At 35.5% G+C, this 13,497-nt stretch overlaps 1 protein-coding gene across 2 annotated transcripts in view; it reads left to right on the top strand.

The window, feature by feature from the left end:
- IBTK (inhibitor of Bruton tyrosine kinase) overlaps window positions 1-13,497 on the top strand; it is a 94,961-nt gene that overhangs the window by 66,572 nt on the left and 14,892 nt on the right. For both annotated transcript variants that reach the window (XM_061427292.1, XM_061427291.1), the window contains exons 22-25: window positions 1,801-1,949; window positions 3,890-4,053; window positions 5,105-5,197; window positions 5,737-5,880. In XM_061427292.1, the coding sequence (XP_061283276.1) occupies window positions 1,801-1,949; window positions 3,890-4,053; window positions 5,105-5,197; window positions 5,737-5,880 (550 nt within the window). The remainder of the gene's footprint in view (window positions 1-1,800; window positions 1,950-3,889; window positions 4,054-5,104; window positions 5,198-5,736; window positions 5,881-13,497) is intronic.

The raw sequence follows: 13,497 nt of genomic DNA, 5'->3' as shown, positions 1-13,497 counted from the left end.
TCTTATGCATACAGTTCAGCTTGGCTCAGCCATATCAGATCTCTGCAGATAGGAGATAGGTTGGAGAGAGTCAGACTTTGGAAGACATTAATTAATAATACTATCTAGTATTACAGATGGAGAAGGCAATGGCACCCCACTCCAGTACTCTTGCTTGGAAAATTCCATGGACGGAGGAGCCTGGTAGGCTATAGTCCATGGGGTCGTTGAGAGTCGGACACGACTGAGCGGCTTCACTTTGATTTTCCACTTTCCACTTTCATGCATTGGAGAAGGAAATGGCAACCCACTCCAGTGTTCTTGCCTGGGGAATCCCAGGGACGGGGGAGCCTGGTGGGCTGCCGTCTATGGTGTCGCACAGGGTCAGACATGACAGAAGCGACTTAGCAGCAGCAGTATTACAGTCTACACTCAACTTTCCCTACTTGTCCAAAAATGTTTTGATAGCCTTTTTTGTTTTAATGTAAAAGAAAATCTAATGTCTTACTAAGATTGACATTGCCTTTGCTTATTAATGTTTTTTTAGTGTTTTTAAACTAGAGTAGCACCCCCTCACAGCGTTTTGTTCTGTTTTCAGAAGTTGAGGCCAGTGGTGGTATAGACTGCCCTATATTCTAGATTCATCTGATTAGATCTAAATTAAGCTACCTAAATTTTAAGTTTCTTTAGATAAAACTTTGAAGTGTAAACAAATAATGACACTACAATATGGCTTCAAGGAATTGTAGGTGTATCTATAGCAGTAAGACAAACTGGTGCAATTTCTATCCACAGTATATTCTTTCATAGTCAGCTTTATACAAACAACTTAAGTACAAATGAGGTATTTGATATGTTTGATAAATAATGCAAAGAATAATTGTTTTAGGTAATATAAAAGATATTTTAAAAGATAGCTAATATAAAGGTATTTCTCATTTACTACATATCTTGATTCCTATTTTAGGATCTTTTCAAGTTTAAAATTCTGTGATTTTTCATTCTCTGTGTTACATGAATTACCTCACATCCTTAGAAGGAAGCATAGGTACATTGATGGGAAGATATTTAAATGGATAGACAATCATGGAACTAGTGATTTTCCAAATACCTAAAGGTTTATGGAAAAAGCAGACATTTGGTTTGTTTTAAACGATGTTATTGTTAGCACATGTGTTAGAGTCATAGCATTTCAGAGTTGGAAGAGACATTAGTAATGAACTAATTTATGCCCCTTCCTTTAAACTTGAAGCAAGGTCAGAAAACGTTTACGTGATTTCAGGTAGTAACAGAAGTAAAATTTTTTTTCTTGATTTCCCTTTGGTATTCTTCCTGCTATAGTACTCTTTCTGTAGCCAAAGCAAATAATGATTGAAAGGTTAAATTTAATGGCCAAAAAAAAGACCTATTCTTGAAGAAATTTTGAGTTTGAGGCTAATTTCTTCAAGGGTAGTTGTGTGAACGCTTAATTTTTGTGTTGATCCTTAAAGTTAGAAGACATTATTTATTAGATTAATTTATATTTGAATTTTGAGAACATTCCACTAGTAAATTATACACTTTCTTATAAAAAGAGTAGAGTTTACTTATTTTTGTCTTCCTTTTTTATCTTTATGGGGGAAAATATTCTGAGTCACTTCTTAAATTAGATACCAAATAACAATCTTCCTTATAATTAATATGTAATTGAAATGAATAAAACTTGTTTTAAAACCTCCATTTCAGTTTTTTTACTTCATTAAATTATTTGGTTCTTTAAATGTAATTCATGTATGTTTAATGTATATGTGTTTAAATGTTTAAAAACTTTTTACCTTTTAGGATTGTTAAAGTCTGGTAAGACCAATTCTGTGGAGTCTCTTCCAGAACTGTTGACATCAGACTCTGAAGGAAGCTATGCAGGAGTGGGTAGTCCTAGAGATTTACAGTCTCCTGACTTCACAACAGGATTTCATTCAGATAAGTCTGAGGTTTGTCTTTGTTTTTTAATGCACTATTTTCTTCAAATTCTAGTCTAGAGACAGTTTAGTCTCTCATTGTTTTTACTCTAAAGTGAAAGTCGCTCAGTTGTGTCCAACTCTGCTACCCCATGGACGATACAGTCCATGGAATTCTGCAGGCCAGAATACTGGAGTGGGTAACTGTTCCCTTCTCCAGAGGATCTTCCAGCCCAGGGATTGAATCCGGATCTCCCGCATTGTAGGCAGATTCTTTACCAGCTGAGCCACCAGGTAAACCCAAGAACACTGGAGTGGATAACCTATCCCTTCTCCAGCAGATCTTCCTGACCCAGGAATTGAAACGGGGTCTCCTGCATTGCTGGCGGATTCTTTACCAGCTGAGCTACTAAGAACCCAGCTTTTTTTTACTGGGCTTTTTAACAAGTGTTTTACTCTAAAACACTCCTCTAACTGGTTTATAAAATATATATATATATAAAAAATTAGTGACATAATACCTGTAGTATTAATTTTCTCAAATTTGCCTAATGTTTCTACTCTTAAAGATTTTAATGGCAGTGTTGAGCTCTTTATGATGTTATATTTCTAATCTTTCTACATTAAATATAATATTGATGTAAAGTATAACAATACTGTATAGGCAGTTGAAATATATGTGTATATGTAGTTGCTCAGTCGTGTCTGACTCTTTGCAACCCCATAGACTGTAGCCCACCAGGCTCCTTTGTTCATGGAATTTTCCAGGCAAGAATACTGGAGTGGGTTGCCATTTCCTACTCCAGAGATCTTCCTGATGCAGGAATTGAACCCATGTCTCTTGTGTCTCCTGCGTTAGCAGGCACATTCCTTACCAGTAGCACCACCTGTATATTCATGGCTGGATTACTTGAAATTTATTTTGTGGAATGTCAGTTAACACCAGCTAAAAACTAAGGAAAATGATTTTAAAAATGAGCTGAATTACAATTACAATTTAGTATCTTTTCTCCATGATATTTAAGAACAATGCAATCTGAAATAGAGTTCTTCTAGTCTAGCATAATTGACACCAAGCTGCTGAATTCCTAGTCTGGTCAACTCTGGGGAGGCCATATTTTAGACATCTCTTAACATTTTATTCCATAGTTGTTAATCTGTAGGGAATGAAAACCTCTAACTTACCAGATATTTTTTTCTAACCTCTGTGCTTTCACAAAACATATCAGAATATCTAGAAATTTGTGAGACCTCAGAAAATGTACCCTTTATTAAGAGTCTTCTAGGCCTCAAGGATTGATACAAAACAAATTTTTATTAAATTTTTTTATGTAGAGTAAAAGTTTGGGGGCAATTCATATTACACTAAGGTTGGTCTGGAAGACAGTTGAGGTTTAAATGAAGGTTGAAGTGCCTTTCTAGCAGTAATAGAAGAATCTATCCTGGCAGTGGAAATAACTATTTCAGTAACTTCCTTGACCTCTTTTAATAGCAATAGTTTTAGCATCCCTTTTGAAGTGACAATATTATTTGGCTTTCATTTTATTCAGAGTCCTTTAAGTATATTCAGAGTGAATTGTGTGACATTTATACGAAACTTTAATTTTTTTTCTTCTTCAAATCATGGACATTAATTTTAAAGTTACTGCTTCATATCTTATTTGAACCACTTATATTTATTAACATTTTTCCTTAATGCTCATGTAAATAGGGCTTTAATATGCAGATTTATTTCCCTAAAAATTATTCCCAAAGCTTCCAGTAATTAGGTTATAGCCACTGAGGATTTGAAAACTGATCAAGATACTAACCTATAGAAGAAGTGAATTAAAAGTGCTAGATGATTATTGTCATAAAATTTTATTCTTTAATATAGTTTAACCAGTATTTACTGAGTACCAACTGTGTGTAAACTGCTATGCTAGGGGTACCTGTTATTACTCAATTAAAAAAAATTTTTTTTTTTCCTCCAGGAGAAAATTAAATCGTATGTTAATGGTACACCTCCTGCATATTTTAGGGAAGATTTAAAACCATGGGAAAAATCACCAGTACTTAAAATAACTGCTCCACAGCCCATTCCCAGTAACAGAATTGATACTACAAGCTCTTCCAATTGGGTGTCTGGCTCTTTCAGGTAGGATTTTTATTTTGTTCTGTACTGTACTTGTTAGTCAGCAAAATATCATTCATTTTTAGTCAAATGAAAATTTTTAATGGAGCTCATCTAAAAACATTAATATAAATTTCTAATATAGAGAAAATGATCTAACTGCATACAAATTACTAATCAGCTAAAATAGGCTTTTTTTCCAGACAAAATATAGTTGCCTTTGTAGTGTCATTAATGAATACTAGTAAATCCTCCGTAACAAAGACATACATGCACACAGTGCCTTGATATCACCATTTTTTTTTCTAATGAATAGTGTATATTAGTAAAAACACCCACTCAGGAAGACCATTTTGTCTTTTATAGGCTTACTTTATCTTTTCTTTAGCACATTAAAGGATATTTAAGGTCTCATAAAATGTGTTGTTATTCACGGTTATTGTCAGAAGATACTCATTTAATGTTATACTGTAGTGTTAATTTGCCTATATATTCTATCCATAATTTTCTTTTATTTAGAAAGTGCAGTTTTTAAAACTGAAGGAGTAAATATAATTAAAATACAGTATTCTTTCAAAATGCTTATTGAGGTTGTTCTTCATCTTTATTACCTAGTATGGTTTATTATAGGCCTAAAACTGTTAATTGCCTTACTAGTTATACTATCATCTGGACCATTTGTGTAAATATTTTGAAATATGCTCTATTGCACAGTTGGAATAAAGATTATGATGTCCTGGTTTATGATGGTTCATGGTCTAAAGATAGTCAGAAAGTAGTTGCAAATTTTTTTGCCTAAGTAAACATACTTGTGGGAACACTTGGAAGCATCTTCTAATCATTAATGTTAGACTTACTTATTAAACATGTATCACTTAACATTTGACTTTAGATACATTTTAATTATTACTTATGTATGTATATATAAAAGTAGCTTTCATTTATGAAGTTGACCACAGCTGACAAAATGGACCTAAACTGTCCTCTCATTAATAATCTTATATATAATTTACAGTTTCAGTAATATTTGGGTAGTAATGAGCGGGTTGTAAAGTAACTTTTATATGTCTTTTAGTCCTGTCAGCCCTCCTGTCATGGATCTCAGAACCATCATGCAAATTGAAGAAAGCAGACAAAAATGTGGAACTACACCAAAGACAAATTTGGGGTTGGTTACAAAATCATAAAAAGGAAAGAACATGTTGTATTATAGTTTTGCCCTAAAGAATTAGAAAGACCTACTGGACCTTTCCTATTATTTTTCTGCATTTGATGTTAAAGTTAGTTCTAAGCTCTTTTCTATTAATAGGTAATTTAACCTCCATAACATTATTTCTTAAGTATGTGCTAAAGATTGAATTGGGTTGATAGTCCAGCTCTTGTGGAATACAATATTATATGCCAGAAATTGGCCTCTAAAATAATCAGTATAGGCTATTTCTGATACAAGTATGATGCACACTATTACAAGGGCTTATTGTAGCTATTACTTTATCCTTGGTAGTATAAACTGATTTTATATATATACATATGGTCACTGTTGAAACTTGTGGTCATTTTGATCTACTAATAGTAAAATTTCATCAAATAAACACAAAGCAATATAATTACCTGTATTCTTAAGTAGAAATTTCTAGCAAAATTAGTTTTTATGGAATTAAACTTTCTCAGAAGCAGTAAAACTGATTGGTTTAATTTAATTTCTAGAAAAATGATTTCTCATGGAGTTAAACTTTCTCAGAAGCAACGAAAAATGATTGCATTGACTACCAAAGATAATAATTCAGGAATGAATAACATGGAAACAGCTTTAAGTGCGCCTTCAAAAATCCCCAAGCCAGCGAATGCATGGTATGCTCTAATTTTTATTAAAATAAGCTTTGTACATTAGCTTTTAAGGTGGTTCTTGGCTTTGGGTTTTTTTTTCCCCTCCTGTTTTTTCAAATATTTTGTTTCCCCTTTGCTTTTATGTTATGAATCAGACCTTGGGAAATACTTTATTTTTTTGTTTGTTTTGACAAGTATATCATGATTTTCAAATTTTTTTCATATGTGTAGATAAAATTTCTTCTTGGTATTTTAATGTTTATTGCTAAAGTAATTTGAGAGCATTATTTTTTCATTGTTTTATAAAAATAATATATATCATGGAGAAGTTTGATAAATCTCTTCTAGCACCCTAATTTCTTTGCACATTCCCTGTATGTATCATGTTATTGTAGCTTGTCATTGTCACTTTTAAGCAGGGCTGTTTACTTAACAATATGTTATATAGTTTTCTCCATTAGAATTTAACCATAAATGCAGCATTAATAGGAATCATTTCCAAAGAGTTCAGATGGCAATTTTGAGATATGTAAAATAGATTGTACTTCCTGCTTCCCTTGCATCCTCCTTTTTTGGTAACTAATATCATAATAGACTTAAAAAAAAAAAGTCTATTTTTGGCTGCACTGGTCCTCCTCGGTATGCACGGGCATTCTCTGGTTGTGGCGTGTGGGCTCAGTGGTTGTGGCCTGCAGACTCCAGGGTGTGCAGGCTCAGTAGTTGTGGTACTTGGGCCCCGCTGCTCTGTGGCATGTGGAGTCTTCCTGGACCAGGGATCAAATCTATGTCCATGGGATTGGTAGGCAGATCCCCAGCCTCCATACCACCAGGAAAGTCTACTAATAGAATATGTGGAAACCAGTTTTAGAGGAAAAATACATGGAAATATGAAGGGCAGGAAAAAACCCTGTTGCTGTCCCAAGCATAGAAGAGGGTACTAGAGATTACCCTTGACTGGGGGGAGGGGAGGGGCGTGGGGAGATCCTTTCATTGCTTCTAATGCCACTTTTTTCCTATTTGTAAGAAGAAATATTTTTTCCCAATTAAAATGCAAATTATTTTGAAGAGAGTGGCAACTCATTTTGATTGCCATCAGGAAGACTACATGTCAGAACCACTAGTAAATATAAAACTTGATCACAGAAAAAAAAAGACATGAGAAAACCCAAGTGAAAAAGAAAAGAGTAAAACTTGAGGGAATGGGTTTAATAGAATGTTTCGATTCATTGGTATTTGTTGTGTAGCTTCTACATGCAAGGCATGTTCTAGTTTCTGATAAGGCAATATACAAAAGTGATTTGATCACTGCCTCTGTTAGGTTTATGGAGTAGATGGTAACAATAACCCTGTACACGAGACAGCAAAAGAGACACTGATGTATAGAACAGTCTTTTGGACTCTGTGGGAGAGGGAGAGGGTGGGATGATTTGGGAGAATGGCATTGAAACATGTATAATATCATATATGAAACGAGTCGCCAGTCCAGGTTCGATGCACGATACTGGATGCTTGGGGCTGGTGCACTGGGACGACCCAGAGGGATGGTATGGGGAGGGAGGAGGGAGGAGGGTTCAGGATGGGGAACACAGGTATACCTGTGGTGGATTCATTTTGATATTTGGCAAAACCAATACAATATTGTAAAGTTAAAAAAAAAAAATAGAGTTACTGTTTTTCCTAAACAAAAGTATGGAAAGACCAGGAAAAAAAAAACTTCTTAAATTAGTTCTCAAGATACTAAACATATTGCAATTTGAGCCAGTTAACTAAGCACATGTGGAAGCTTTCTGCTGTCGTGTCAGTCATATCTGATTCTGTGACCCCACAGACCAAAGCCCACCAAGCTCCTCTGTCCATGGGATTCTCCAGGCAAGAATCCTGGAGTGGGTTGCCATTCCCTTTCCAGGGGATCTTCCCAACCCAGGGATCAAACCTGTGTCTCTTATGTTTCCTGCATTGGCAGGCGGGTTCTTTACAACTAGTGCCACCTAGGAAGCCTGAGGAAGCTTTGGGCTTAGTAAATACAATTTCAGCCATGCCATAAACCAGTTTCCTTATTAAAAAACAAAAAGTAAATGAACAGAAAGAGGAACAAAACAGTGATCACTCAAGTTGGGAAATCCAACTAATAGACTTAATCCAACTCTTGTTTAGAGCCTATTTCAAACACCAGAGTTCATTCCAACCCCAATAAAGAAATTCTCTTTTGACTGGTTAAGATTCACAACAGAACCATTGTATGATTGTAGTTCCTTTTTTACGCTTTTATTTTTTCCCTGGAATAACTAATAAATAATAATAATTGCCTTACTGGGAAACATCCCAGATTACTTATGACTTTTGTTTTTTATTGGAAACATTTTCATTTAGAACTCTTGAGTTCTCTGGTCTGAACTAGGCCTTTTTCAGGCATGCTTAATACCATGATCTTGAGACTTCTCTTAATTGTCATTCTGGGGATTTCCTTTGCTTCCCTCCAGTGTTTGATCCCCAGTTTCTTAGAGGCTGTGTTTTTTTATTTCTTGGCTTACTCTTTGATTGAGGTAGCACACTCCACATCAAAACTGGTAGTTTTCTGATAAAGAGTATATAGGATGTACATTTTTGGAACTCTTATAACTTTGAATTTGTTTTTATTCTCGCCACCCTTGACTGATAGGTGGGAACAGAATTCTGAGTTGGAAATCATTCGTAGAGTTCCTTTTTCTTATTTCTGTTGGGAAGTCTAATGCCATTCCAATTCCTAACTCTTAATATGTTACCAGTTTCTTTCCCCGCTTCCCCCTTTTTATCTCTGGTGTTCTTAAATTTCATAGTGAAGTGCCTTGATGTGGGTTTTTGTTTTTTTTTTTTTTTGATACATTATACTGGCTACTTGGTGGGCTCTTTTATTAATTGTGAAAAGCTTGTCTAGGAACATCCAAGTCTAGGAACAACTTGTATACTATTTGATACTTTCTTCCTTACTATTTTCTCTAGAAATCATATTAGAAAAAAAAGGAATAGATTTGTTTTTCTGAGGATGTCTCTTGTAAATGTTGGTCTTTGTTTTTCTGAGGATATCTCTTGTAAATGTTGGTCTAAATAAAGTTGGTAGAATTTAAAGTTTGCTCAGCTTTGAAAAAAGTAGAAAATTAATACAAAATTAGCATTTTAATTTGATTTGATTTACAGATTGTATATATGGAATATATTCATTGCTATAGTGATTTTTTCCAACTACTTCTCAAAGGGACATCTTCATCTCCTGATGAATCATCTAATGTGATTTTTCTTAATTATTAAAGGATGTTTTTATTGTTTTTTATCTTAATAACGGGCTTCCCTGGTAACTCAGCAGTAAAGAATCCACCTCCAATATAGGAGGTGTGGTTTTTGACCCCTGGGTTGGGAAAATCCCCTGGAGGAGGAAATTGCAACCCACTCCAGTATTCTTGCCTGGGAAATTCCAAGAACAGAGGAGCTTGGCGGGCTACATACAGTCCATGGGGTTGTAAAAGAGTCAGACACAACTTAGCAACTAAACAACAACTTCTTAATAATAAGCTTAATGTGCAATTAATTAGCAAATCACAAATTAGCCCTTTAAGTCTACCGGTTGTGGTAGGGAATTTACTTAGTTTGTTCACCCATTCAGTCACCTAGTCTGTATGATGACTTCCAGTATGTAACAGTACTCCTGCTGCATGCAATTAGGTGTGACAGTGTTAAATATGAAAAATAACTGGTTTTTGCATTACAATGAAATTCTAACCAGTTGACTTTTAAATCTGTTGTGAAAACACTAAGTGTATATGGGAGTTGATCACTTTTCATTATCCTTTATTTTACTTGGAGAAATAAAACTACATTTTTTACCAGCCATCTTGTGTGAAAGAATGCACGATCTTTGTGGCCTGGCTGTATGAATGTAACTTCTTCCAAATTCCATTTTGAGCTAACCTATAAACTAAGTTCAGTTGCTTAACTTTTTAGCTAGAAATTTTGCTCATTAAAGCACAATTTTTAGAGCTTCTTTAGTTGAGAAAAAAAATGTTGATTAATTTTTTATGTGGGTACAAATGCTTCTTAAGTTTTTCTGTCTGCTAAAATGGAAAAGAGCCAGAGCCTTTGAGTTAGGAAAGTAAAATTGTGGGAAATCAGACATCAGACACTGTTTCAAATTATGGCATGATCAGTGGAAAGAATAATAGAATTCATTTAAAGAAGTCTGCATAAGACATTTTATAAGTGACCACTATGCATGATTAATAAACATGCGAATATAAGATATCTTGTAAGTAAGCATGGCTACCTACACTTATTCTTAAGGAGATGGTATAAAATAGCTATGAAAGAAAGAATTTTTTTTAGGGTGTACATTATTTATTACATCTAGAAGTTTGCAAATTACCACTAAGGTGAATCTGACGTCTTGTGGTTTTTACACAGATGATGGTGAAGTTTCTGTATTTAGAGACATGAATTACTTACAAAAGACATTCATCAGATTTTTTTGGCAGAATATTTGCCAGCAGTGTTCCCCGTGACTAATAATACAAAGTACTTTATAGCATAGTTGTGTTGTTTGCCAGTAGAAACTTTCAGGTATGTGTACTTTGGGGAGGAGAAGAGAGTTGGTAAGGAAATGGGGTGTGGTTCTTTGTGTTTAATTTTTTAACGTTCTGCCCATGTATGTCCTTTGAAGAAAATTTTGTGATAAAGTCAAAGTCAGGTAAGTTCCTTTTGAAGAAATATCTTTAACGTGAATGCCTTGGTAGGTCATATTTCTGATAAATCTGTAAAGAAAATCTCTTTCTTATGATTAAAGGACTTTGCATAGGGTGAATGATTTTCTGTGAACATAGTAGTACAGTGATTAAGCCTGGTAATCAGGAGTCAGCCTTGCCTGAACTTTAAAATGTGGATCTATTGCCTAGCAGTGTGAATTCAGATTAAGTCTTTAATCTGATTTTCCAGTCTTTCTCTGTCAGAACAATTTTTTTTTTTTTATTTTTAAACTTTACATAATTGTATTAGTTTTGCCAAATATCAAAATGAATCCATCACAGGTATACATGTGCTCCCCAACCTGAACCCTCCTCCCTCCTCCCTCCCCATACCATCCCTCTGGGTCGTCCCAGTGCACTAGCCCCAAGCATCCAGTATCGTGCATTGAACCTGGACTGGCATCTCGTTTCATACATGATATTTTACATGTTTCAATGCCATTGTCCCAAATCTTCCCACCCTCTCCCTCTCCCACAGAGTCCATAAGATCAGAACAATTTTTTAATCTTTCTCTGTTTTCTTGTTCATAAATAGACTAAAAACAGGACCTATTTCACAGGGGTATTGTGAAGAGTAAACAGAGTTAATGAAACACATTTAGAACAGCACCTTAAGCATTATATAAGTATTAACCATTAGTGTATAAATAAAATGTAACTTTATTTGTAATATTTTCACATGATTGATTTCTTTAGCATGTATTGAGTTATTGGTGAGTTTTTTTCCTTAGGAAAACCTTATGTGAGGCAGTCCTATTTAATTATTGAGCAGATAGAAATTTGATAGAAGGTTTCAGCTGATTTTGTTATGAATAGATGCTTATTAGCTCATACCAACAAAACTAAGTGTGAATCATCATTTTCCTTCCATCTTTGGCACTTTATAAGGAGTATTATTTTGATTCTTATTGAAGCCGGTGATAGACTAGATGGCCAAGCATGAGTTTTGTGATCATTAAGAACTGGGTTTGGATCCCAGTTCTGCATATCTCCGGTGATTTGAGGGTCATTCAAATGCCTCAGCTTTGGTTGTGCTCTTTTAAATTTAGGTTGTGATGAAAATACTTAAAGGATTATTGTTGTAAAGATTAAATGAAATGATGCATATAAAAGTGTTTTGGTGGTTAGGCCAGAATCAGATATATGTTAATTATTCACATAAGAACGTTTCATGCAAAGATGGGCATAATAAAGGACAGATAATGGTATGGGCCTAAGAGAAGCAGAAGATATAAGAAGAGGTGGCAAGAATACACAGAGGAACTATAGAAAAAAGATCTTCATGACCCAGATAACCGTGATGCTGTGATCACTCACCAAGAGCCAGACATCCTGGAATGTGAAGTCAAGTGGGCCGTAGGAAGCATCGCTATGAACAAAGCTAGTGGAGGTGATGGAATTCCAGTTCAGCTATTTCAAATCCTAAAAGATGATGCTGTGAAAGTGCTGCACTCAATATGCCAGCAAATTTGGAAATTTCAGCAGTGGCTACAGTACTGGAAAAGTTCAGTTTTCATTCCAATCCCAAAGAAAGGCAATGCCAAAGAATGTTCAAACTACCACATAATTGCAGTCATTTCACATGCTAGCAAAGTAATGGTCAAAATTCTTCAAGCCAGGCTTCAAAAGTACGTGAGCCATGAACTTCCAGATGTTAAAGATGGATTTAGAAAAGGCAGAGGAACCAGATACCAAATTGCCAACATCCGTTGGATCATTGAAAAAGCAAGAGAGTTCCAGAAAAACATCTACTTCTGCTTTATTGACCATGCCAAAGCCTTTGTGTAGATCACGACAAACTGGAAAATTCTGAAAGAGATGGAAATACCAGACCACCTTACCCCACCTCCTGAGAAATCTGTATGCAGGTCAAGAAGCAACAGTTAGAACCGGACATGGAACAACAGACTGATTCCAGATTGGGAAAGGAGTATGTCAAGGCTGTATATTGTCACCCTGTTCATTTAACTTATATGCAGAGTACATCATGCGAAATGCCAGGCTAGATGAAGCACAAGCTGTAATCAAGATTGCCGGGAGAAATGTCAATAACCTCAGATACGCAGATGACACCACCCTTATGGCAGAAAGTGAAGAGGAATGGAAGAGCCTCTTGAAAGTGAAAGAGGAGAGTGAAAAAGCTGGCTTAAAACTCAACATTCAGAAAACTAAAATCATGGCATCTGGTCCCATCACTTCATGGGGAAACAGTGGAAACAGAGACTTTATTTTCTTGGGCTCCAAAATCACTGCAGATGGTGACTGCAGCCATGAAATTAAAAGATGCTTGCTCCTTGGAAAAAAAGCTATGACCAACCTAGACAGCATATTAAAAAGCAGAGACATTACTTTGCCGACTAAGATCTGTCTAGTCAGAGCTGTGTTTTTTCCAGTGGTCATGTATGGATGTGAGAGTGAGAGTTCATAAAGAAAGCTGAGTGCTGAAGAATTGATGCTTTTGAAGTGTGGTGTTGGAGAAGACTCTTGAGTCCCTTGGACTGCAAGGAGATCCAGCCAGTCCATCCTAAAGGAAATCAGTCTTGAATATTTATTGGAAAGACTGATGCTGAAGCTGAAACTCTAATACTTTGGCCACCTGATTCAAAGAACTGACTCATTTGAAAATACCCTGATGCTGGGAAGGATTGAAGGCAGGAGGAGAAGGGGACGACAGAGGATGAGATGGTTGGATGATATCACTGACTCAATAAACATGAGTTTGAGTAAACTCCGGGAGTTGGTGATGGACAGGGAAGCCTGGTGTGCTACAGTCCACAGGGTCGCAAAGAGTTGGACATGCCTGAGCAACTAAACTGAATCCCTGAATTCAGATAAGATAATAGATTTTAGAAGGCTTTGCTGATCTTTTATG

The sequence above is a fragment of the Bos javanicus genome, chromosome 9, assembly GCF_032452875.1.
Source record: "Bos javanicus breed banteng chromosome 9, ARS-OSU_banteng_1.0, whole genome shotgun sequence".
NCBI lineage: Eukaryota > Metazoa > Chordata > Mammalia > Artiodactyla > Bovidae > Bos > Bos javanicus.
The sequence above is the reverse complement of the archived record's forward strand: the minus strand, read 5'-3'. Positions and strand labels throughout refer to the sequence as shown.